The sequence below is a fragment of the Pinus tabuliformis genome, chromosome 7 (assembly GCF_031772625.1).
Source record: "Pinus tabuliformis cultivar Carrire ecotype Pingquan chromosome 7, CPIR1, whole genome shotgun sequence".
Lineage (NCBI taxonomy): Eukaryota > Viridiplantae > Streptophyta > Pinopsida > Pinales > Pinaceae > Pinus > Pinus tabuliformis.
The window spans coordinates 1,305,354,956-1,305,379,658 of record NC_142293.1 but is presented as its reverse complement, the minus strand read 5'-3'; the positions used below and the strand labels follow the sequence as shown (position 1 = coordinate 1,305,379,658).

The window sequence follows — 24,703 nt, the reverse complement described above, 5'->3', positions numbered from 1 at the left end:
GATTTGTTTCCTTTACACTGCGTTGCATCACTCTGCTATCTTCTTCTTCTTCTCAACCGCGTCTAAAGCCACCTACCCAACCTCTGTTCAGATCGTTTGCCTTCCAACACTTCCACTGTTCACGTGCTCCATCTTTTTGGACTTTTCATTGCTTCCACCCTTCCATTCTCCAACTAGCTGCAAGCACTCTTTCCTCATCTCATATCTCTGTCCCTGAGCCATCATAAGCCCCCTTTCCATTCTACCTATCCACCCATACAACTGCTCCACTCCTACATCACCCAAAACTCCAACCACAGAACATCGTGTAGAAGTTAGCAGACTTCCTGTAGAAATCCCAAGCTTCCTGTAGGATCCCCTGCAGACATCCTGTAGAAACCTGTAACCTCGGTTTCCGAGCACCTGAACGTTGTGGACTTCTATGGAATGATGTTTTGGATCCTCTGGAACCTCTCCTAGTCGTCCCGACCTTTCCCAAGCTTTCTTTCCTTCGAACTACCCCTCCACAGTCAAACCCTAATAAGAAACAAAATCGTAATAACTCCAACCACTTAAGCAAAAATCCAAAAACAATGTTCTTTTCAGTAGAAGTAGCTTAAATTAATGCATCTCATATCACTTGAAGTAATGGCATCATTTCTAGAAGTTTGCACTCCTACCATTGCATCATAGAGATTAGACTAGTCAGATTAGGGTTTACTAGGGTTTCCCTGTTTTGTTGGCTTTCAGTTCATTATTGCAAAGTAGGTCAGTTTCCTTTGAGATAGTCTTCGTCCATCATTTAGAAAACTTCTTATGAGAGCATATAGAAGCTGGCTTGAGCCATAGCGGACTTGTGCCAGTTGACCAAGTGACAGCTGCGACAAGAGCTAATACTTGTTCATACAGCACCGTCGCTTCCAAGTTTGTTACGAACTACCGGGTCGATAAAATTAGAGATAGGAAGCTCCAGGAGTTGTAGAATTATTGCTACAATACTGGAGCCCACCAATCATCCCTTTATGGCCCCTGATTCCCTAGTCCCTAATGCTCTATAGATTTTTAATTAAGTTACTTATGGGATCTAACCCTTCCAAGACTTTCGACCTTCCGACTTAACGATCCCAGGAAACAGGAAAATTGTTGTCACTGTCATGTGACAGTCCCCTACCTTGACATTATTTCCATTTGACTCTGTGACACTTAATTTAAAAAAAAATAAGTGATCTGGGCCTGCCAATATTTTTGACCATGTCATCACCCTCCCGATCAATCATGTAAAAGGGGAAAATCAGACGATACTAATAGGAAGATTTTTTGTATTAGGGTTTTGACCGTCAAAGGGATAAACATAACCTAACCTTCCTATAAATTTAGGGCTTTTCTCCTTGGTGGTTAAAAAAAACCTTCATTATCATTTTCACCATGACTCGGTGAAGGGACTTAAGCCCTACCTCATACAATGTCTTAGATAGGGATCTATGAAATCTCCCCAGACATAAGCTCTGGCACAACATAAGCTATCTCAACCCAGTCTTCTCAACCATCGCTTTATTTCAAAGGTCCAATAGACTTCCATATCTATATCAATTTTTTGTAACTATACTAATGGTTATCTAAGGTGTTTCATGGTGTTACGCCTCCTTATCTTAGACAATATATTCTCTAATGGGTTCTCAACCTATGGGTCTTCCCTTCCCACAGATAGCGAGTTCCATATATTGTGGTGTAAGTACTGCTGCGTCTGTTACCTACCAAGGGCATAGTGCAGGCTCCTGAGAGATTCCCACCTCTCCTCACACACACCAAAAGTACCTAAATCCATGTTGACCCTGTAATTAACTCTATCGTGCCACATAGATCCTTCCAGTGCATCACCAGAAACACGAAGACTCCAACGATAGTTATCTACCTTGCTAGAAATGCAAGGTTGAAGGCCATTTAAGTAAAGTTGATGGACTCGACTGGCCCCAGAGGAAACATTCCCCAACATTTATTCATTTCTTTCCATGCAACACAACAACTTGTAACTTGACAAACAAATGAATGCAAGGAAATATATACCCTGCTATGTAGAGGGTCTTCCATGTAATATTTATATTAATAAAAGGTCTAAGAAGCCACTATTTTTCAAGTTTTATTCCAAGATCTCATGGCTTTAGCTACAAACTGTAACATGGTTTATTCTTTCTCTATTATTTTATTTATGTGCTTCCTTCCATACTATTAAGCATGTGTGTATATTAAGGTTACGCTCAACGTTAGGGCTTATTCTTTCTTATCATGTGGTTCATTTGTACATTTATGCATCAAATGTTGTACGTTTACCATTAGAGAATTATCACACAACATTTATCTTTTGGATTTAGCACATATATCAGTGACATATCCCCATTGAGATGCAACACACATGTAAGCATTAACAACACAAATGTAGTACCTGAATCCCAAACAATTGCCAACAACAACGCAACGTGATTCATTAAAAGGTAAACAAGCATAAACAAATACTTATCTCTGGAATTGCATGGCATCTGATTCTGGGACTAGAACTCTCCAACCAGCCATAGATAGTTGAAAACATGTTTACTTACATTTTTCATCCCTAAGAAAGATTCTAGAGTCTAGGGGGGTACTTGCTTCCTATGACTAGCACACTAGCTGCCAACTGAAACAGTGACTCTAGATCACCTCCTTCCTCAATCCCATCAGTTGAATGCTACATTCTTTTTCAACACAAGGAGTCTAGAGGTCCCATCCCCAAGTGCAAACACAATGATTCACCCTAGTTTAGGGAGTCCAGAATCCACTGTACTAATAGGGAAGTATGAAAAAGTCTCCGTTCAAGTCTTCCTTTGCTTATGCATTAGGATGACCTCTTCCAAAGCTATTACAGGGATCCAGAGTCTAATATCTCAACCCACAACCTCCAGGTGACCCAAGCTACTATAGGGTTCTAGAGATTCCATCCCAACCCACAACCTCCAGGGACCCAAGTTATTACAAGGCTCCATAAACCTTTGGCTCAACCCATAGTCTCCAGGGATCCAAGTTTTTATAGGGATCTAGGGATCCTATCTTAACCCAAAACCTCTTGGGACCCCAAGTTGTCACAGGGATCTAGATACTAGTAACTCAACCCACATCCTCAAGGGATAGAGAACAAATCTCCTTCTCTTCTCTTCTCTTCAGCATTTCCTACTAACAAGGTGTGATTGAATCTTCAATTGTATCTCTTCTTTGTGTTCCTCTACACATCATAGGTTTGCATGGGTGTCTCTCCTCTGTCTTCTTATAGCTTTCTTTGAATCAATTTTTTTCCCTTTCCTTCCCCTTAATCGTGCCTTCTCCGCCGCCCTTCATGCCCGTTTGTTGGATTTGCCTTTGTTGTCGCATCCTCCTTTCCTGGTAGTTTTCATCCCCTTCATAATCCTCTATCCTCTTTCCTTATGGTTTCTTCTTAAGCAACATGGGCCTATGTACTCTCTCTTATAGCCCATTTAATTTCAAGACCTAATTCATTGATTCATGCACCAGCCAACCTTTAATGGATTTCTTATAATTCAGGTTTCTTTATCTGCACAAGAAACCATAACATCCCAAGAAAGAAATCCTCTTCTCTAGAATATGTGTCCCTTCGACTTAGTCCCCTTTTCTTGATTTCAAATATTGCATAATATGTAAAATATATTTACAATGCAGCTTATGCGAGGACCTTGGGTGCGACTGTTACAATTTGGTTTATAACATTGGAGTTTATAACATTTTTTAGTAACAATGGGGATTATAAAATATTGGTATAAAAATCTATCCAACGTCATATTGCAACAAACATTGCCAAAATGTGACAATCATTGTCACAATATTACATTACATTGCAATTTATCCAATTTCATATTGTGACATTACAAAATTAGCCAACCACATTTACTATTGCAGTTGACAATGTTTGACTATGTTTGTTGACTATGTTTGAGAGTGAACACTCTCAATTTCAATCAAACATAATTTCGTATTATTATTATTATTATTAACGGTGAAACATAGTCAGCCGCATTAGTCAACAAAGTCAAAAAAGGCCAACCTTTATAGTCATTACTAAATTGTTCGCCATGATCAAGTTTTGTTGTAATGTGACAATAGTTGATTCAATTTTACATTACATTGCAATTTATCCAACGTCACATTTCAACATTAAAAAATTAGGGTTTAAAATTAGGGTCTATAATATTTTGTTTTATATTGAGATTATAATATTGGGGTTTATAACATTGGTTTATAATATTTCATTTATAACATTGGGGTTTATAATATTTATTTTATAACATTCGTTTATAACATTTTATTTATGGCATAGATTTATAGTATTATCAACCCCAAATATAATATTATAACATTTTGTTTGTAATAATTTGGATATATATATATATATATATATATATATATATATATATATATATATAGATATATATATATATATAACACTTCTTGTATAATAGCTATAATTTTATATAGACTTAAGTATAATATAATTAAGGTTAGGAAAATAATTATAAATGGAATTCATATTTTGAATGAATCTTTGGGTGTGGTTTGCTAATCTTAGATCAATGAAACATGAATTCTCTTTTTTGTGGAGTGCAATTACTTGAATAAATTATATTCAAACTAGAAAGTTAAGGTAATTATCAAGCAACATCTCATCATTTCATCATTTTGGCATGCATGCACCTTTATTTTAAACAATTCATTATTGCAATTATTTTTCTCAGCGTGTTAAAGGAAACTAATATCTTAGTCTAAATTGTAAAATATTTGACATAAATTCCTAGAAAGGTTCAGAAGGTAGAAATTTTAGATTTTATAAGCATGACCACATTTACTAATTTGGTTGATATACATCGATAAGAGTATATCAAGCACATATACAACCGCACTAGAAAATATGGTTAATATACGCTCAACCACATTATTATATATTTATATGGTTATTATATTAATATTGTATTATATATTAATATAAGATTATGTTATTATATAATATTATATTAATATATTAATAGCTATATTTTAAAGCATTACATAATTAACATTGCAATGTGATTTATTAATTCCTTTAGTTTATAATATTAATCTTTTGGGTTTATAATATTAATCCTAAGGTTTTCTTAATATGAATTCCTTGGGTTTATAATATTAATCCCTTAGGTTTAGAATGTTAATCTCTTGGGTTTATTAATATATTGGGTTTATAATATAAATCCCAAGTGTTTATAGTATTACTCGTTTGGATTTTTAATATTAATATGTTGGGTTTATTAATCCCTAGGGTTTATAATATTAATCCCTTAGGTTTAAAATATTAATCTCTTGGGATTATAGTATTAGCAATTTGATGGATTTATTTATCCTTTGGGTTTATAATATTAGTAATCCTTTGGGTTTATTAATTTGTTGGGGTTACAACAATAATCCGAAGGGATTTTGATGTTAATCCCTTGGATTTTTAATATTAACCATTTCTTGGATTTATTAATCAGTTGGGATTATAATATAAATCTTTTAGATTTATAATAGTAATGTTTTGTGTTTATTAATTGTCGGATTAATTCATTTATATATATATATTCAGAGGAAATCACATTCAGAAATATTTCTGAATGTAATATCTTGTGAAAGTATTTCAAATATTTAAAAAATAGATCACAGAAGCTTGAATTTGAATATATATATATATATATATATATATATATATATTAATCAATATGTAATAATTATTTGCTATGACATAATGGTAAGAGATAGATAAGTATTATTAATAATAAATTAATGCTAATTTATTATGTTATATGTTATTTATATAGTAGTTTGAAGCATAACTATTAATATATTAATATAATATTATGCAATAGCATAATATTATATTAATATATAATATAATATTATGCAATAGCATAATATTATATTAATATATAATATAATAATTATAAATATATAAATATACGTTAGTGTAGTTGATACAGTTTGAGTGAGCCTAATGGTTAATAGCCTGTGTTTTCTCTTAAAAGGACACAGGTTGAAAACTAAGAAAGGTAGAGTATGTATCTTTTGTAAACTTAACAATCAAATCACTGAGTTGTATATCAATCATATTTAATATTAATAAAAAATATATTAAACCTAATGAATATCATAAATAAAAAATATTAATAAATATAATTTAACTATAAACAAATTATAACTAAAATAGATACCAATGCAAATATTAGTAAATATAATTTACCTATAAACAAATTATAACTAAATTATAACTAAAATGGATACCATAAATGGGATAAAATAATACCATAATAGTTACCTCAATCGAGAGGAATACAAAACAATTACAAATTTGGTTAGAGAAAAGTAAAACAACACCTCGCATCACAATGTTGCTGTGAGGGCTCCCAATTTATTGTTAAAACATAGTATTTATTTTCTAAACCTTGGGACACGGAATAGATTAACATAATGGAATTCTAATGGAAAAAAATTTATTTAATTGCCTCATCAATAGGTTGTTCTAGATAAATTGGATTCTACCGACAAAATATATGGAAGTCCTCGTTAAAGTAATTTCGGGACTATATTGATTTTGGAGTAGAAGGCAATTTAAAAAATAGAGGCTCAAGCAACCACTTGGTTATTTTTATTTTATGCATGTTACGTAGTAATAATTATATAGTAATAAGAGATAGAGAGATTAAATTTATATCTAATTATACAGTAATAAGAGAAAGAGAGATTAAATTTATATCAAACTAAACTCTATGTTTTTTTCTACTTTTCAATTTAATTAAAAAAGAATACAGATAATTTAATTAAAATTTTGGATAGAAGAACATAGATATACATAGGTATCAGATTCTGCTTTCGTTTGATTTCTAAGCCAAAAACAACGAGAAGATGCCGAAAAATAAATAAGTTGCATACAACAGCTCTGGGAATTCCGGAAAGAAACATAATTTATAACCTCATCCTCATTTCAAAGCTCCCTCTGTTTATCTCTAATGGGTAACTTCGAAGGAAAAACAACAATATTGGGTTCACTTTCTAATAGAATTTTTTCCGGCCCTATATGACTGCTAATATTTTTAGAAATAACTCTTCTAACTTAATTATTGATTTATTCTCTCTTAAGAAGAGAATAAAGTACATTATAAACAACTTTGTTGACAGTTTTTATTATGGTATATACTAAATTATTAAAAATTTATATAAACTGGAGATAAGTAATTTTTTAAATATATATTTATAAACAACATGCAAATATATAATGCATGATAAAAATTAAAATTTTCATATTAAAATACATATTAATTCTCTTTCACCAAACAAAATAAATTATAACAATGCAAAATATATATGCAGGAAAAGGAGAAAGAAAATGTAATATTAACCACTACGTAAGGAACTTGATCATAAATCAATCAAAACATTGGGGCTCAGCAATATCGATACTCATATGAAAGTTAGGAAAGTTACCTCGGTATTTACCCAATTTATTTAAGCATAATGCAATTCTTATCATCCCCATAACGTCTAACAGAAGCACTAACCACAATACATCGCCATAACATCTCACACAACCCAGCAAAACAATAGATTAAACAAACTACTTGCCAACGCTAAAGATGGCAGGAAGACTCGGGCTGTCCCAAACCTATGTATCCCTAATTTTCCAAATTCTAAGCACAACTTAGTGGCAACCTCACGCTTGGAAACGCAAAGAGAGGAATTTCTCTAGGCATAGACACTGCATGCGCTTCCTTCATATCCAGTTGGGACAGATCACCTTCAACTCTCCAGTTAAAAATGTGCACCAGCTGAGCCAACGCAAGCGAAATAGTGGGAATAGCCATAGGGGCCCCTCGGCATCCTCTCCTTCCTGCCCCAAATGGAAGCATCCTCAAGTCTTGTGTACTTGTTATGTCCGTATAATCATTGTGTCCACCAAATTCCTCCATAAATCTTTCCGGTTTGAACTCTGAAGCATCTTTTCCCCATACATTAGTATCCCTTCCTATCACCCACAGATTCACCAATAACCTTGTTTTTTTAGGTATATGATATTCTCCTACTGTAACGCCCCCTACAGATTCATGAGGAACGCCTAGTGGCCCTGCTGGGTATAATCATAACGTCTCCCTGACCACACTGTGGAGGTATTTCATGCTTGCTACTTCTGACTCCTTAACTTTGGCATGTTTGCCAACTGTACATTCAATTTCTTCCTGCAACCTCTTCATTGCATGGGATGTCTGAGCACCTCACTCATTGCCCATTCTAAGGTAATGGCCATCGTCTCCATTCAGGCGGCGAACATGTCCTGACAAATCCATACAAATTCAACTCATTTCTCATGTTAGTATAAAACTGAAAGAGAAAACGTGGCCCGAGAGACTTACAAACATAATTGCCCTGATGGTTTCTTGCGTGATCTTATCGTCCCTGGATCTGAAGAAGCACATCGACGAAGACTTTACCATATTCTGCCTTTGCCTTTGTCTTGCCATTTGAGGTTGAATCCACGCCATGATCCGTATGGTCGTCTATTACTTTCTCAACAAATGCATCAAATATTTTCTTGGCCTTCTTTATTCATCGATTGTTACCCTGCAAATCAAGCCAATCCAAAGAAGGAACAAAGTTTCCAATGTTAAAAGATCCCGCCGCAGCTGACCCTTCTAACGCCAGATCCCTGAATCTTTCGCCACTGCTACCCAAATCATTGTTAGAAAACTTCTTCCTCGCTAACATACGCCAAATTATATTGGTGGTGTGGGTAAAGAAGGCATTGCTGACATTCACAGCAATTGTGCCACTCTCACTCTCCCCCCAAATGGAATGGATCATGGCAAATAGCTCTTCCTCTCGCACATCCTTGAAGAACTCAATTCTTTTGGGAGTTAGCAATTCTGTAACGCATATTTTTCTCACGTATTTCCAATAATCTTCATAGGGAGTCACTATCAAACCTTTGAAATCATAGGATAAGTATTTTGCGGTCGTTGTTAGAGGCCGGTTGGCAAATACCAAATCGTGTGTTTTGAGAAAGTGCTTAGCGATCTCAGAAGATGAAACGACCACAGTGGGGATAGAGCCAAAGCGTAGAAACATGACAAGGCCATATTTTCTTGCAAGATTCTTGAGAGCACGGGAAGAGTCAATTGATGAAGATTTCCTATAATTTGTCACAGACAGTGTCACGCCCCCAATTATTTTTTCGTTAAATTGGCTGGGTGCGGCACCGCCTAAGTAATTAACATCTTCCATTGTTAGCTTACTTTACGAACTACGCCTTAACATTCATCATTAAACCGTGAATAACATATTAATGTGCGGAAAACATAAATATAAGAACATCGTAGAACAACAGCGTAAACACATTCATATGCAAGAGAATTCTTTTATTATATATGAATAATTTTTACAGGTGACCAGGAGTTTGGCTCCACCAGCGTTTACACCCAATTCGGGCGCCCACAAGTGCAAGAGGGCACGGTGGTCTCACCACGACTTAACCAAAATACAACACAAGTCTTTTTCCTGAACCGGGCGGGCGCGCCTGGGCACGTCCCACACCCAAATGCAACCCAAAACTTGTCGACACCCTTCGACGGGCGGGTGCCCTCACGTGCCCACCACCCGGGGCTTCAACCTCCGTGCCAAGTCCTACAACCATGCCCAGCAACCGGGCACATAACCTATGCCTTTTTTTTGTGGTTATCTCCTCGCTCGCACCTTGTGTTGATGAGCAAAGACCAAAGAGCGATGGTGATAATGCCATCCATCGTCGCCTTGTTTATATGCTACCAAGTGTGGAGGTCACGCCCTTGACCGACCCTCCGTTCGCTCCACCAACCATGCGTTCACGAAACGACTTGAGCGCCTTTGTTAGTTCAGCGCGCCCATGGCGCGAGACCGTCCCACAATTCTCCTTTGTTTGTCTAATGCTTCCTCGGTCGGCTTGTGAACGAGCTTCCCCAGCTCGCCTCTATAAATGACAGAGCACCAACTCGTCCTCATAGATATGTTACGCCCTTTGTCGCCCCTCGCACTTTTTGATGCCTTAGTCAATTTCATGGAGCGAGTGGATCACGCACCCAGTTTCCTATCAACCGCAGGGCATTACATCCTCCCCCACTCTAAATCATTGTCACCCTCAACAATCCTGACTTCCTCAGTATCTTTCATTCATACTTCGCAATCTTCTTCTTCCATCTCCAAAGTGAGTCCTCTGATTCCCAGCTTTCCTCCTCTGGTGCATTCTTTCGTCTGACAGATACTCCCGTTTCATGTTGCAAACAATCCCTATAGTTCTGTAGCTCAAAATCTTATCTAACTCCAATCTTGGCTTGTCCACAATCTCGGTTGGTCCTCTCGACGGTTCATCTTTCTATAGATGATCAACATCAAGTTTGCATCTCTTCAACTGACTCATGTGAAAAACCGGATGTTTCATGTGCATATGATGTGGAAGCTCCAGCTCGTAAGCAACTTCCCCCACTCTCTTCTTCACTCGGAATAGTCCCTCATACTTCCGTGTCAGTTTGCTCGCAGTCCCCTTGGCTGGCTGAAACTGCTCCCCGTAATCCTGAGAAACACCATATCTCCCACACTGAAGTGTGCATCCCGTCTTCCTTGATCAGCCCATTTCTTCATTCTCCTTGCAGCTTCGTGCAAGCGCAACCATGCCAACTCCAAGGTCTCATCCCAAGCCTTCATGAACTTCTTCGCATGAGGACTCCTCAAGAAACATCCTGTCACTACGGTATGCGGTACAACCAACGTTTGCACATTCACCAACTCAAATGGACTATCCATCACAAAACTCTTCTGAATATTGTAATTAAACTGAGAAATATCCAAGAGTTCAAGCCTATTCTTCTGTTCAGCCATCACATAATGTCTCAAGTAATCCTTCAGCAACGCGTTGATGCTCTCGATCTGTCCATCTGTTTGTGGATGGTAACTCGGACACATCAACAACTCTGTCCCGATTAACTTGAACAATGTAGTCCAAAATCTGCCTGTAAAACGCGGATCTCTATCCGACACGATGCTCAATGGCATTCCCCAATACTTCACTATGTTCTTAAAGAACAACTCCACAGTCCGCTCGGCTCCACAAGGTATCTTTGTTGGAACAAGGATAGCATACTTGGAAAAATGATCAACCACGACCATAATCCCATTATACCCCTGAACCTGTGGCAACTGAGTGATGAAGTCCATCGAGACACTCATCCATGGTCTCTCAGGAATCGGTAAAGGCTACAACAGGTCTCCTTGCCTCTGAGTATCCGATTTGTCCTGTTTACAAATGATGCACATATGTACATACTCCTCTACATCCTCCCGCATCTTCTCCCAAAAGAATTCTCTCTCCAACAATGCTAAAGAACAACGCTTCCCTGGTTGGCCAGCCCATGGCGAGTCATGGCACTCCTTCAAAAGGTGCCTCCTGAGCCCAGATGACTTTGGAACATAGAGTCGGTCTCCAAAGAACAAGAACCCATCTCATAGAAAGAAATTTCGTGTCTTTCCCTCCTTTATCTGCTTCACTATATTCTGCACCAAAGTATCCATTTCAACACTTTCCATGAGCTTATTCTGCATCTCTTCTGAAATCTGAACTCGACTCCTACTCCTAGCTGCCCTGTCTTCTCCCTCCAATGCTGCAAGTTGTCCCTTCTTGCTATGGGCATCTGCTACCACATTGTGCCTTCCCGGCCTATACTCGATAGTCATGTCAAATTTTCCCAAGAAGTCCTGCCAACGAGCATGCTTCGTAGAAATCTTGAGATGTGATGCAAAATAACTTGCTACAGCATTGTCCGTCTTGACAACAAACGACTTCCAATCAAGTAATGCCTCCACACATGAAGACAGTGAATGATCGCAGTCATCTCCTTCTCATGAACCGGATACCTTCGTTCTCTATCCTGCAACTTCCGACTCTCGTACGCCACCGGATGCCCATCCTGCATAAGAACCCCTCCTATGGTAATATCTGAAGCATCAGTGTGTACCTCAAACGATCTCTCGAAGTCAGGCAACTTCAATATCAGTGCTGTAACCATCCTTTTCTTCAAGTCATCAAATGCCTTCTGACATTTATCCGTCCAACTCCACCTCTTGTCTTTCTTCAATGGGTTTGTAAGTGATGATGTTACCTTGGAGTACCCCAATTGAGCTAATGATTAATGTCAATTCCAAGATATTTATATAAGGAAAATTTCTCTAAGTAGTTATTACCATAAATGAAATTATCATAGTTTATTTTTTTAGACTTAATTATCATGATTTTAATCTTGTTAGTATTAACATTATTAAATAAAAATATTGTACAAGATATTTATTTAAGATGAAATTATAATTTCATCTTAACTATTTATTCTATATTTAAATTAATAATTTTGCTTCTTATTTCAACTTAAGGGAAGTTATCATTTCATCTTAACTATTTATTTTATATTAAATTTAAATTATTATTTTTGCTTCTTATTTCAATTTAAGGTGGATAAGGATTTGTTGATTTTTATTTTTTATTTTCCAAGTGATTATCTGGATTAATTCTCAAGGGAATATGCTCAGCATATGCTTAGTCTTAATTTTTATCAAGGGCTTAGTCTTAATTTTTATGAAGGGTTGTAGTGTCTTAGAGAGTATGTCAGGTTGCATTCACTTTTAATAAAAAATTATACACACACACACACACATATATATATATGAATTCTAATAAGTTTATATTCTTATTAGATGGGAAATTAATATAAGCATATTTTATTTAGCAAAATTGTCCATTTTACACTGAGATGTGTAATTCCTTTTTTTCCCTCAAATTAAATTAGATTTGTGCAACATGGCTCGCACCCAACAACCCATAACCTTTTTATGCAAGGTTAATCAAATAAATATGTACATTCGTAAGACATTCTTCCTATTACAATAGTATTTTTTTGCTATATTTATAAAATGGCTATATCAACTACATTAATATTTTTAATATGACTACACTAATAATAATAAAACTTTTTTGGCTCACATTTTGCTTCCTTGAATTAAAGTCTCTTTCGTATGGGTGGAAGGATTCACTAGGCTGTCTTAGACACTTGCTAGGGGCTTAGGAGAGTCTTATTTTCCGTTGTCGAGATTCTTGTATGCGTTGTGTTCCGAGTGAGTCAAAGTCTCTTTCGTATGGGTGGAAGGATTCACTAGGCTGTCTTAGACACTTGCTAGGGGGCTTAGGAGAGTCTTATTTTCCGTCGTCGAGATTCTTGTATGCTTTGTGTTCCGAGTGAGTCCCTCTTGGGTGGTAATAATTATCGCCTTACCCTGTGCCGAGTGGGGGAATTTTGTAAAACCACAGGGACATAAGATGCTAGAGAAGTAAAACCAATTTTGTAAAACCAGAGGGACATATGATGCTAAAGGAAGTAAAACCACCACTTGGCGTCTTTTCACAATTTTATTCACTATATCGCTAGCATTTTATTCCAGGGGGATCTGCGATGCCATGTGAGTTATTGCGTCCTCCGTATAGATTAATCGATTTAATCAAATCAGGGAAAATAGCTAGACTGCAACACTAATTTTAATTTGGATGAAATATATTTGAAAAGCCTTTGAAAATTTTCAACAGAAACCCTTGTTTGTCGATTAGAAGTCAGTTGTCAAATGTTTCACTATTAAAATTTCATTAGAATGGTCTCCACATAGGAAAATAATGTTTGGTAAAGTAAAACCCTAGTTAATGTAACCGAAATGATTTTCCCAGCGGAAACTGTTTTTTACAGTTATTCCTTGAAAGAGCATATCACACAAAGTTTTGTAAGGGAGATGACCAGCAGTTCTTCTGCCGTATGCTTATATTTATCAAGCAATTTCCTTGTACATGTTGCCTTCATTTAGTGTCTCAAATATTAATTTCCTTGTAGATGTTTCCCTCATTTAGTGTCTCAAATATTTGATGCCCCTGTTCATTTTTATGCGGTGTAGTAACCGGCAAACTAAACTCAAACAAGAGCATATAACCTAGGTAACGATGTTGAAAAATACAATAGAAATCCTGGAAACCTTGTTGGCCCCAGTGCTCAACAGTAATTTTATTTTCACTTCTCAGCCAAGGCCATTCCAAAACATATGTTGGCATCCTGTGGCATATGTCTCGAGTATTGGTGCCATTTTGAAAGTCGTATTTTCATTTGGAGTATTTAGAGTCCTATCTCACCAACTTTCAGAGGATGGTTTTCGTCCATTTTACGCTTTATTCTTGCTCCAAAGCATGTCAGGCGGGTGGGAATGACAGAGATGAAGGGAAATTGGTCGAGAAGTTCATAATTGACTTGCTTTTTTACTTTAAGAGCTATTCTTGAGATGGAATGGCAGTGGGCTTTCTCAATAAGAGCGTTTTCTTGGAGGTATTGGGATCGAAATCCCAAGGCACCAGATCTATTTTGAAATTTTCAGTTTTTGTAAGCGTTTATTTCGAGTCAATTTTTTATACACTTTCTTTTTTCTTTCAATTTTTGTGCATCTTTACATCTTTATGTTAGAAATCTGCAGTTTCTAAATCTTAATGTGACCCGATTAAAGCATTAAAGTGTTAAAAGCATTAAAGCACTAAAGCAGTTTCTAATCTAAAGCATTAGATCTTAAGCGTTGAATTGGTATATGATGGACGTACCAGATTAGAGTTAAATAATATATAAAGGATTGGGTCCTCTCTCTCCCACACACAAGAGTTGCATTCTTCTCCATCAAGAAGCACATAAAGGAAGTGAGGGCAAGAGGAGAGAAACCGAATTCTGAAGAAGAGGAACAGTCAGGAGTCAGATCAAAGTAGATGGCAGCCATTACATCTTCCGCTGTTAATCAAGGTATGTCATCTATCATATTAAGTTCTGTTTGTGAAATATTCGGTATTGATGATCTTTGGGCTGTTAATGGAAATTTTACATTTGGTATCAGAGCCACAATCAATAACTGAATATTTCCTATGATTGCAATTGATCTGTTCTGTGCTTTACTCATGTGATTGAGCCTTCGGGAAACTGTGGGGGTTTCATGAAATGATCACGAAACAAAAAATAACACATAGCAAATGTAACGGAGTGTAGTTTTGTGTTTCATAATCTCTTTTTCCCACTCCTGGCGAGCCTCTGGAATGCCATAGAGGGAAGGGAAGCACGTGGACGACCTTTTTACTTACAGCTCATTACAGTATGAGTGGATGGTCAAGATTATTAATTCCAAGATAAGGTTTAAGATGGGATGAATTTTACCCTATTAAATCATTCACACCTCATGTCGCACCCTCACTCCGCCACGAGACTTAGTAGTCGAGAGGGCAGTTCACCCCACCTTCACAGGATAAGTCCCGTCGTCCCAGCCGAGGCATATCAGAGGTACAAGAACCCAACTTCTACATAAGCCAAAGGGAGTTACAGGGTTCGAACACGCGATCCATAATACGCTGGGAACGATTCAGGTTATCGATCTCCTGCCCAGTGGCTTAATCAGAAGATATCCTTCTCAAGGCAAGTTTAAATCATCTGAAGCTAACCCTTTTGATTTACCCGCAAAAATGCGTGATTCGAATTCTTCACTATTTATATTATGTTTTATTTAGTCTGAATTTGAGTCGCTGGAGAATTATTTCAGACGGGAACGAATAAACAATTAGGGCCAGTCTTAGGCGCGGATAAAATTCCAGATTTGGGGCTTTTCTTTTATAATTTAGAAACCATTCTGAAATTCTCTCTTGTGAGGGCTGGCTTGACCTAGCCTTTTGCCTTTATGGATAAATTACAGAATGAATTCATTTTTGCTCTTTTGGTTAACGAATAACTCCATCACGTTCAAGTCTCCTTTGCTTGACATGTTTTCCCTTGTGGGTCGCTTGTGCTAATGCTAGTGCTCTTGCCTGGATATTTTAATTGCAACGTTCTCGGATTGGGGATGTGGGAACATGTCCCATTGGTATAGATAGAAACGTTAAAAAATGATTTCTTTTTTGGTCAGGGTTAATTACTGTCTCTCTCTTTAAACATTTGTGCAACGATGCACGATAACAAAACCGGCTATACAGTTGGTTCACGGTATTCATGGGCCATCAAGGCCACTGGGTCTTTCACCTAGTCTTGGCTGCTGCTGCAGTTTGTGGAAAAGTTACAGTTTCGATTGGCGTTTGAAATTTGGGCATAAAAGTAATTGCTCTATGAATGATTGTTTTGCATACATTAATGATTGTTTATGCACTTGAGATTTATGATTTTGTTAATCACCAAAGTGGTCAAAATCAGAATGTTGTTTTGCATAAGGTATGTGTTATAAGTTATTTGTGCACATGAGATTTATGATTTTGTTAATCACCAAAGTGGTCAAAATCAGAATAATCATTTAGTGCATAAGTGACATAATGATTAATGATAGAAATTGCCAGTGATAATAATACCAATTAACACTGGCGTCACTAATGATAGAACCTGAGAGCTTACCCAAAGGAAAGTCTTGTTCTATAACTAGTTGACATGATGAGGTTTAATAGATATTTTGATTAAATAAATATTGATCAGCGAAAGATGTCAATTCTATTTAATTGAACATATTTGTTACCTACTTATGTTTTGGTATTTAATTATGTTAAGTATAGGATAGTATCTACCCAAAGGAGTGCTATTTTATACTATTATGTCTACATTTGAATCGCATTAGTTATGAGCTTATAGTTATTTCATTTTTAATTTGCAGGATTTCCCGTGAATGCACATGCTTCATCTGTTACATTGTTCACTGGTGTTAATTTTTCTGAATGGAGAGAACAAGTCAATTTCCGTTTAGGTGTTCAGGATCTTGACTTGGCACTCCTTGAGGATAAACATGCTGCTCTTACAAGAGATAGCACTGAGGCGGAAAAATTACACCATAAAGCACGGGAACGCAGTAACAGATTGAGCCTTATGTTTATTAAGATGACTGTTGCTAACAACATCAAGTCAACAATTCCACAAACAGAAAGTGCTAAGGAATATATGCAGTCTGTGGAAGAGCGTTTTCGTTCAGCTGATAAGTCACTCGCTGGTACTCTTATGGCAGAACTCACGACCATGAAGTTTGATGGGTCGCGAACTATGCAAGAGCACATTATAGAGATGACTAATCTTGCAACAAAGTTAAACTCCCTGGGACTTATAGTAGAGGATTATTTTCTTGTCCAGCTCATCCTGAACTCGCTACCTTCTGAATATGGACCTTTTTAGATTAACTATAACACTATAAAGGATAAGTGGAATGTTAATGAATTGGCCAGTAGACTTGTTCAGGAAGAAGGACGTTTGAAAAATCAAGTGAATCACTCAGTAAGTTTTGCGAGTAATAAAGCTGGTAAAGAAAAGAAAGGAAAATCAAGTCATTTCAAGAAGAAAAAGGCACCTGCTAAGAATGGGCAGGATAAGGAAAAGAAGGAACTAAAGGATGTTCAATGTCATTTCTGTAAAAAGAAAGGACATTATCAAGTTGACTGTCCGAAAAAGAAAGCTTGGTTCGAAAAGAAAGGTAATTATCTATCTTTCGTATGTTTTGAATCAAATTTAGTTGAAGTTCCCATTAATACACGGTGGTTTGATACTGGTGCTACAACTCATGTTTCCAATAATATGCAGGGATTTCTTATGATCCGAACCATAAATACAAATGAAGATCGTTTTCTCCTTATGGGAAATGGAATGAAATCTTCAATTGAAGGCATTGGGACTTATCGTCTAAATCTAGAAAGTGGATATGTATTAGACTTATACAGTACCCTTTATGTACCTTCATTATCTAGAAACCTTATTTCCGTAAGTAAGTAGGATAATTCTGGTTTTAGATGTATGTTTGGATCTGGCTGTTTTGATTTATATAAGAATACTGATAATGTTGGTTCTGGTATTCTAATTGGTGGTTTATATAAATTTAAACTGAATGACACTTATGCGAATTCCTTGTTGAATGTAGTAAATAATGTTGGATGTAAACGTAGCATGGTGAATGAAAATTCTACTTCAAAGAAAGAATGATGAGAATAGTAAATAATGAAATTTTGTCAAATTTGGACTTTAGTGATCTAGAATTATGTGTGGATTGTATTAAAGGTAAACAAACCAAACATAATAAGAAAGGAGCCACCAGAAGCAGCCAGCTTCTTGAAATAATACACACTGATATTTGCGGACCTATGGACGCTTCAACCTTTAATGGAGATCTGATAGAGGTGGTGAATATTATGGTAAATATAATGAGTCAGGCTAGTGTCCAGGTCCATTTGCAAAATTCCTCGAAAGTCATGGCATATGTGCGCAATACACAATGCCAGGTACACCACAGCAAAATGGTGTAGCAGAAAGGCGCAATAGGACGTTAATAGATATGATTAGGGTACGTGTTTTACTGTCCTAATCATAGTCCAAGAATTGTAGAAACTGGTAATGCAAGATATATTGAGAATGGTGAAGTCAGTGGGAGTACTCGAAGAGAAATAGTAGAAATAAAGGAAACAAGGGTAAATGTTACATTGCCTAGAATAGTTCCTCCATCTACTATTACTCCAAATGTTGTTCCAGCTGTTGTAGAACAACATGCTGATAATGAACAACATATAAATGAAGAAGTACTTCCTGAAGGAAATGACTTACATAATGCTGATATGCATGAACCACAACAAGTAGCATTAAGAAGACCTCAAAGAAATCGTAGGTCAGCTATTTCTGATGATTATGTGGTTTATATGCAAGAATCAGATTATGATATTGGAATCAATAAGGATCCAGTTTCGTTTTCACATGCTGTAGAAAGTAAAGAGTCAAAGGAATGGATTAATGCCATGAAAGAAGAACTGAAATCCATGCAACAGAATGAAGTTTGGGATCTAGACTTGTTGCTAAGGGTTACACTCAGAAAGATGGTGCTGATTACAAGGAGACATTTTCTCCTGTTTCGAAAAAGGACTCACTAAGAATAATAATGGCATTAGTAGCTTATTATGATTTGGAGTTGCATCAAATGGATGTGAAAACAGCCTTTCTGAATGGAGATCTTGATGAGGATGTTTACATGGATCAACCTGAGGGTTTTTCTATAGAAGGAAAAGAACAATTGGTGTGTAAACTTAAGAAGTCAATATATGGGCTTAAACAAGTATCCCGACAATGGTATATTAAGTTCAATACCATTATTACATCCTTTGGTTTTAAGGAAAATACGGTTGATCACTGCATATACCAAAGGATCAGTGGGAGCAAGTTTATTTATCTCAGAAAGGATATGTCGAAAGGATTCTAGAGAGATTTGGAATGAGTAAATGTTCACCTGGGACAGTTCCTGTACAGAAAGGTGATCGGATATAGCGATTCAGATTTTGCTCGATGCATCGATACTAGAAAATCGACTTTTGGTTACCTGTTTATGTTTGCTCAAGGTGCCATATCATGGAAAAGTGCGAAACAGACTATCGTTTCTTCATCCACTAAGGAGGCAGAATTTGTGGCATGTTTTGAAGCCACAATTCATGCATTATGGTAGCGGAACTTTATTTCAGGACTTGCGGTTGTCGACACCATTAGCAAGCCGCTGAAAATTTATTGTGATAACTCTGCAGCAGTATTTTTCTCAAAGAACAACAAGTACTCTAAAGGTGCCAAACACATAGATCTGAAGTATCTTGTTGTGAAAGATGAGGTTCAGAAACGAAGAGTGTCAATCATGCACATCAGGACAGAACTTATGATTGCAGACCCTTTGACGAAAGGGTTACAACCAAGACAATTTAAGGAACATGTTCAAAGAATGGGTCTTGGTTGTATTAATAATAATTGATGTGTGACATTCTGAGCTCTTTTATGTGTTTCTGATATACAATTATGTGTCTCTTGTTTTAATGAAGTAGTACGTATTTTATGTAATTTTAAACAAGAAAGAGTCTTATAAAGATATTATGTTTAATCATTATGATATAAGACATTATGTGGACCATTATGCTGTTTTATATAAATTATGAGTATGATTGATGGATTGCTGGTATTGTAGTATATGGAAGGGAATGTATTGAATTAATAGTGCACAACCGCCATAACTCTCAGCAATTTATCATAGTATGATGTTCAACACTTAATATTATGAATAATCGGGTCAAGTAGGAGAATGTTAGAAATCTGCAGTTTGTAAATCTTAATGTGACCCGATTAAAGCATTAAAGCGTTAAAAGCATTAAAGCATTAAAGCACTAAAGCAGTTTCTAATCTAAACCATTAGATCTTAAGCATTGAATTGGTATATGATGGACGTACCAGATTAGAGTTAAATAATATATAAAGGATTGGGTCCTCTCTCTCCCACACACAAGAGTTGCATTCTTCTCGATCAAGAAGCACATAAAGGAAGTGAGGGCAAGAGGAGAGAAACCGAATTCTGAAGAAGAGGAACAGTCAGGAGTCAGATCAAAGTAGATGGTAGCCATTACATCTTCCGCGGTTAACCAAGGTATGTCATCTATCATATTAAGTTCTGTTTGTGAAATATTCGGTATTGATGATCTTTGGGCTGTTAATGGAAATTTTACACTTTATTCCTTGTGTATAGAAAACGATGTTGAAAGAAATCCTTGTTACTCTGTGTTATAGTCGCATGTAAGGTTGGATTGGTCTCTCAGACTTGGTTGATAACGAGGTGGTTTTAATTTTAAAATTTGATATAGCGGGCTGATATTACAAGTTCAAGTCAAACGGAAGTGAGAAGAAAATGATGAATTTGTTGTTGTTGCAGGTTTTGAAGCAGGAAGTTGTAAGTTGTTAATGTGAAGAGCGTTTTTTTTTTTAAGCATTTGTTGAAATTGATATTGTTCTTGCTTAGGAACTAAGTTGCTGAGGAAGAGTGGTGGCTTAGATAGAGCAGAGGTGAATGAAGAGAAAATGAATAAATCAAGGAAGAAAAAGAGAGAACTTATATTGAGTGAGGTTTAGATTTATAGTGTTTAATTTGTTGGCACATTGGGATTCTCTCTCGCTAAGGATAGATTGATCGTTACTTCCAAAGCTTAGATGTGGTGTCTTAGTTTAATAAAAGAAAGAAAAATGGAAGGACGCTGGAAGGCTAAGGTGACAAGTAAAGTGAGGAAAAATTTTAAGTGGATAGGTGTCCCTTCTATTGAAGTTGGGTATTTTAATCATTTTCTTAATTAATATTTTTGATGGGATGGCTTAAATTGAAATATGCCAATATATTCTAGTGGTTGCCACTTCATCAATGGTTGAAATTCATACTATTAACTTTCATGCATATCTAAATTACATGTTTAACCGGCACTTAAATTATTTTTCTACAAAACATGATCAGAAATTTAATTTACCCTGTTCATAACCACTTATCATAATTACTAGAAATAAAGTTAAAAAAAATAAGCATTGAAACGTGTCCAACGATTTGCCAAGTGTAATATTCACTCCATTTAGTGCATCCGTCCCTATGCATTCCTTTGTGAAACGTATGCGGAGTTGGATGCTAAATGTATTGGATGAACTAGTGAATGATAAATGGAAGAGTACACGAAAACGTTATGTGCCTACTTCCTTGAAACGGCTGCCCGTTCAGAGTATTTTCCATTGATTTAAAGCTAATACCAGTGTATTAGGACAAAACATTGAACCGTCTAAAAAATTGACAGATGTGAAGGGTTTATGTTTATGGGAAGCTATCAAAATTTGTCTTTGTGTTATTCTATTTTTTCTTTGTCTGTGATGCAGTCTGCATTGCCTTATATGGTTAAGAATAATTTCTTCCAGCATTTAGGGCTATAGCTTCATCATTTTACTCGCACTCAGTCCTTCAAACCTCTCACCTCTTCCAACACTCGTAGTCCTCCAACAATCATTTTTTGTTTGATATGCTTTAGGTAAGGCTTTAGCTCACCTCTTCCAACACTCGTAGTGCTCCAACAGTCATTTTTTGTTTCATATGCTTTAGGTAAGGCTTTAGCTGAAAAAATGACGCAATCTGTGAGCGTGGAGATAGATTTGAAGGTGGTTTCCGCTGAGAAATTGTAAGGTGCCTTTCGGGATTCTGCAACCTTATTTCCGAAGATAATGCCCTCTCATTTCAAAAGCATTGAAGTCATCGGAGATGGTAACATTGACACAATCCACAAAATTAAATACGGACAAGGTACGAAGGAAATCTGAAATTTGGAATTTGAGTTCGGAATTCTAAACATAATTAGCTGAGGTTCCAGAATCTGTTTGGCTACCATTTATATGTATCTGTTATAAATGTTTGCTGGTGTTTCTGCCATTTTTACTATTGGTGATCTTTATGTCACCTGGCAGTGGGGTGCGTACAGAAGTAGTAGTGATCGTTTCCTTAACTTAAAGGTTGATGGGTGTGAAGCTAATGATTTTTAAGAGAAACTAGAGGATATTAAATAAATACAAAGTATTTTACAAATGTTATACAGTGTAGAATATATGTTTCTTGGGTTTAGGATTCTTTAACTTAATAATCTATTTTGGGAATATATTATCTTCCAAAATATTAGGATTCTTATAGATTACATTTCATAATATTTTCGAAATCTACAGTCCACTTAAATTTATATAAATCTTGTTCTTTTATTTAACATGCATCTTGTTCTTTACCTTTTTAATGATCCCGAACCAGAATTATATAGAAGAATATAGCAGAAAAAAAATCGTTGTTGGGTGCAGGAATGAAAGGGGCGACTCATGTATCCGAGAATTGAAGCATGGGACGAAACAAATATGACCCTTATATTGTGATCAAGGATGAGATGCTGAACATATTCAAAGCCTTCAAGCCAACCATGAAGGTAATTCCAGGAGCTGATGCCAATTCTTGCACTGTAAGTTGGAAAGTCGAGTTCGAGCCAGCGGGTAACCAAATTCCCCCAACAGAGCTAATTAAGGAAGCAACAGTCAGCATATTCAAGGCCGTGGAAGGATATCTACTGAGCACAGCTTGAGTTTCAGTCGGATAATACTATGTTCAGTATAATAGAATAATGGATCACAGTGTTGATTGTTAGAACCTTGTAAGCGGTAGTCTCTTTGCACAAGGAAATGGTTCGCTCCTGAGAGATTTTTTATTTAATAAAGTAATTGATATATTTCTCAGATTGATATTCACATTTTTATTTATTTGTTGGATAGTGCATTGGAAATGGTCGTGGTTATGAGTTTACCAACCAATGTTACATACCTGCAAAGCCCACTGGAATGAGGGTGGCACACCTATGCATGAGAAGAGTCGGGTTAATTCTTTGGGGACCTAGAAAAATGCCTTTTTTAAGGTGTTTCTTTTGTTTTCTTTGTTCTTTTTTCTTTTTAGGGAAGGTGTTTCTTTTGTTTTCTTTGTTCTTTTTGCTTTTTAGGGTGGGTGAAGGGACGATAATGATGGCAAGATTTGTATTTAAACTTCTTTTTGTTATTCGAAATTACTATTATTTAAATATAGTTGAATCTGGCACAAAAAAATAAAACATTTGTCAATATACTCTCCCAAAAAACTTGTGAATATTCTTGAGATTATCTTCATTCTAGCGATGCAGAGGAACATATGTTAGTGTACCCCGTGCATGAACGACCAAAGGGTGTCTTTTTCAAAATTGAAATCATCGTTCTAGCCATTTAATTACAAGACCTGAGATCTCATTTCTAAAAATCGATTCATGATCAGCCATTTCTTCAACGGGAATGTGAAGAAACTGGCCGCAGAATGTGAGAGAGAGTCAGGTGCAAATTTTCGTGCATTCATGATTCATATATTGTAAAACATGGCTGAAACATAGTTTAGATGATACACTTAAATGCTTCATAAGGTCTTTCTCGAAAAAACAGAGGAGATTATAGTAATCATTTATCATATTTGTGGTTATCAGATGATGATGGCGAATATACAATGAAAGATTGATGCTGTTGTACTTTCTTTTTTAATAAAAGCACATACATTTTTTTGCTAGTAAAAATAAATCCCAATCCCAGTAAACTGATCAATAATTTCAAGGCCATTTCTCTAGAATTGAATGGAACTTTACCGATTGCATTGATCGTCTTTACAAACCTAGACGAAGAGACTTTGCACCGAGTGATAGTCGAGACTAGGTTTTCGAAGTCATCTATGTTAGACTGACCTTTCCAGGTTTTTGAAGGCATCTTAGAGATTGTCTGAATCGTTTTCCTTCATCCGAAAAGGTCAAAAAGCGTGGTCAAACTATAGAATATCATGGTTTTTCTTGAGTCAGATTGTCTGAATCGCTTTCCTTCATCCATTAAAATTGGAAATGGTACCAAAAACGTGGTCAAACGAAAATATATTTACAGAAGCCAAATTGGTGCTTTACCATCCATTTCAATACGTTAAAATAATCAGTAAAACATTTAAATCATTGACAAGAATGTGTGCAAAGAGTATATTTTATTTTGTCGACTGGAAAAGTTCCCTTAAAAAACATGGTGACTGCATTAATAAGAGAGTTCAATCATATAAACCATATTTGTAATATAACTTGGAAGCGTTAAAAGTTAAAAGTTTTTTCCCAATACCATAAGTGTTAACCACAATTTTTGGCACAATTTGACTACATGACAATGTAGTCAAGCACACTTTTACAATAATATAAAATAATAATAATAAT

At 36.0% G+C, this 24,703-nt stretch overlaps 1 protein-coding gene across 1 annotated transcript; it reads left to right on the top strand.

Moving 5' to 3' along the window:
* The first annotated feature begins 21,522 nt into the window (after positions 1 to 21,522).
* On the top strand, positions 21,523 to 23,032 carry LOC149252294 (MLP-like protein 423). The gene is made up of 5 exons (XM_089454116.1): positions 21,523 to 21,649; positions 21,801 to 21,818; positions 22,102 to 22,218; positions 22,380 to 22,383; positions 22,795 to 23,032. The coding sequence occupies exons 1-5, from the start codon at positions 21,523 to 21,525 to the stop codon at positions 23,030 to 23,032; spliced, it is 504 nt and encodes a 167-aa protein (XP_089310242.1).
* Positions 23,033 to 24,703: the final 1,671 nt, after the last annotated feature.

Coding starts and splice junctions, on each gene's coding strand:
- LOC149252294 (XM_089454116.1), top strand. CDS start 21,523: ATGCATTCCTTTGTGAAACGTATGCGGAGTTGGATGCTAAATGTATTG.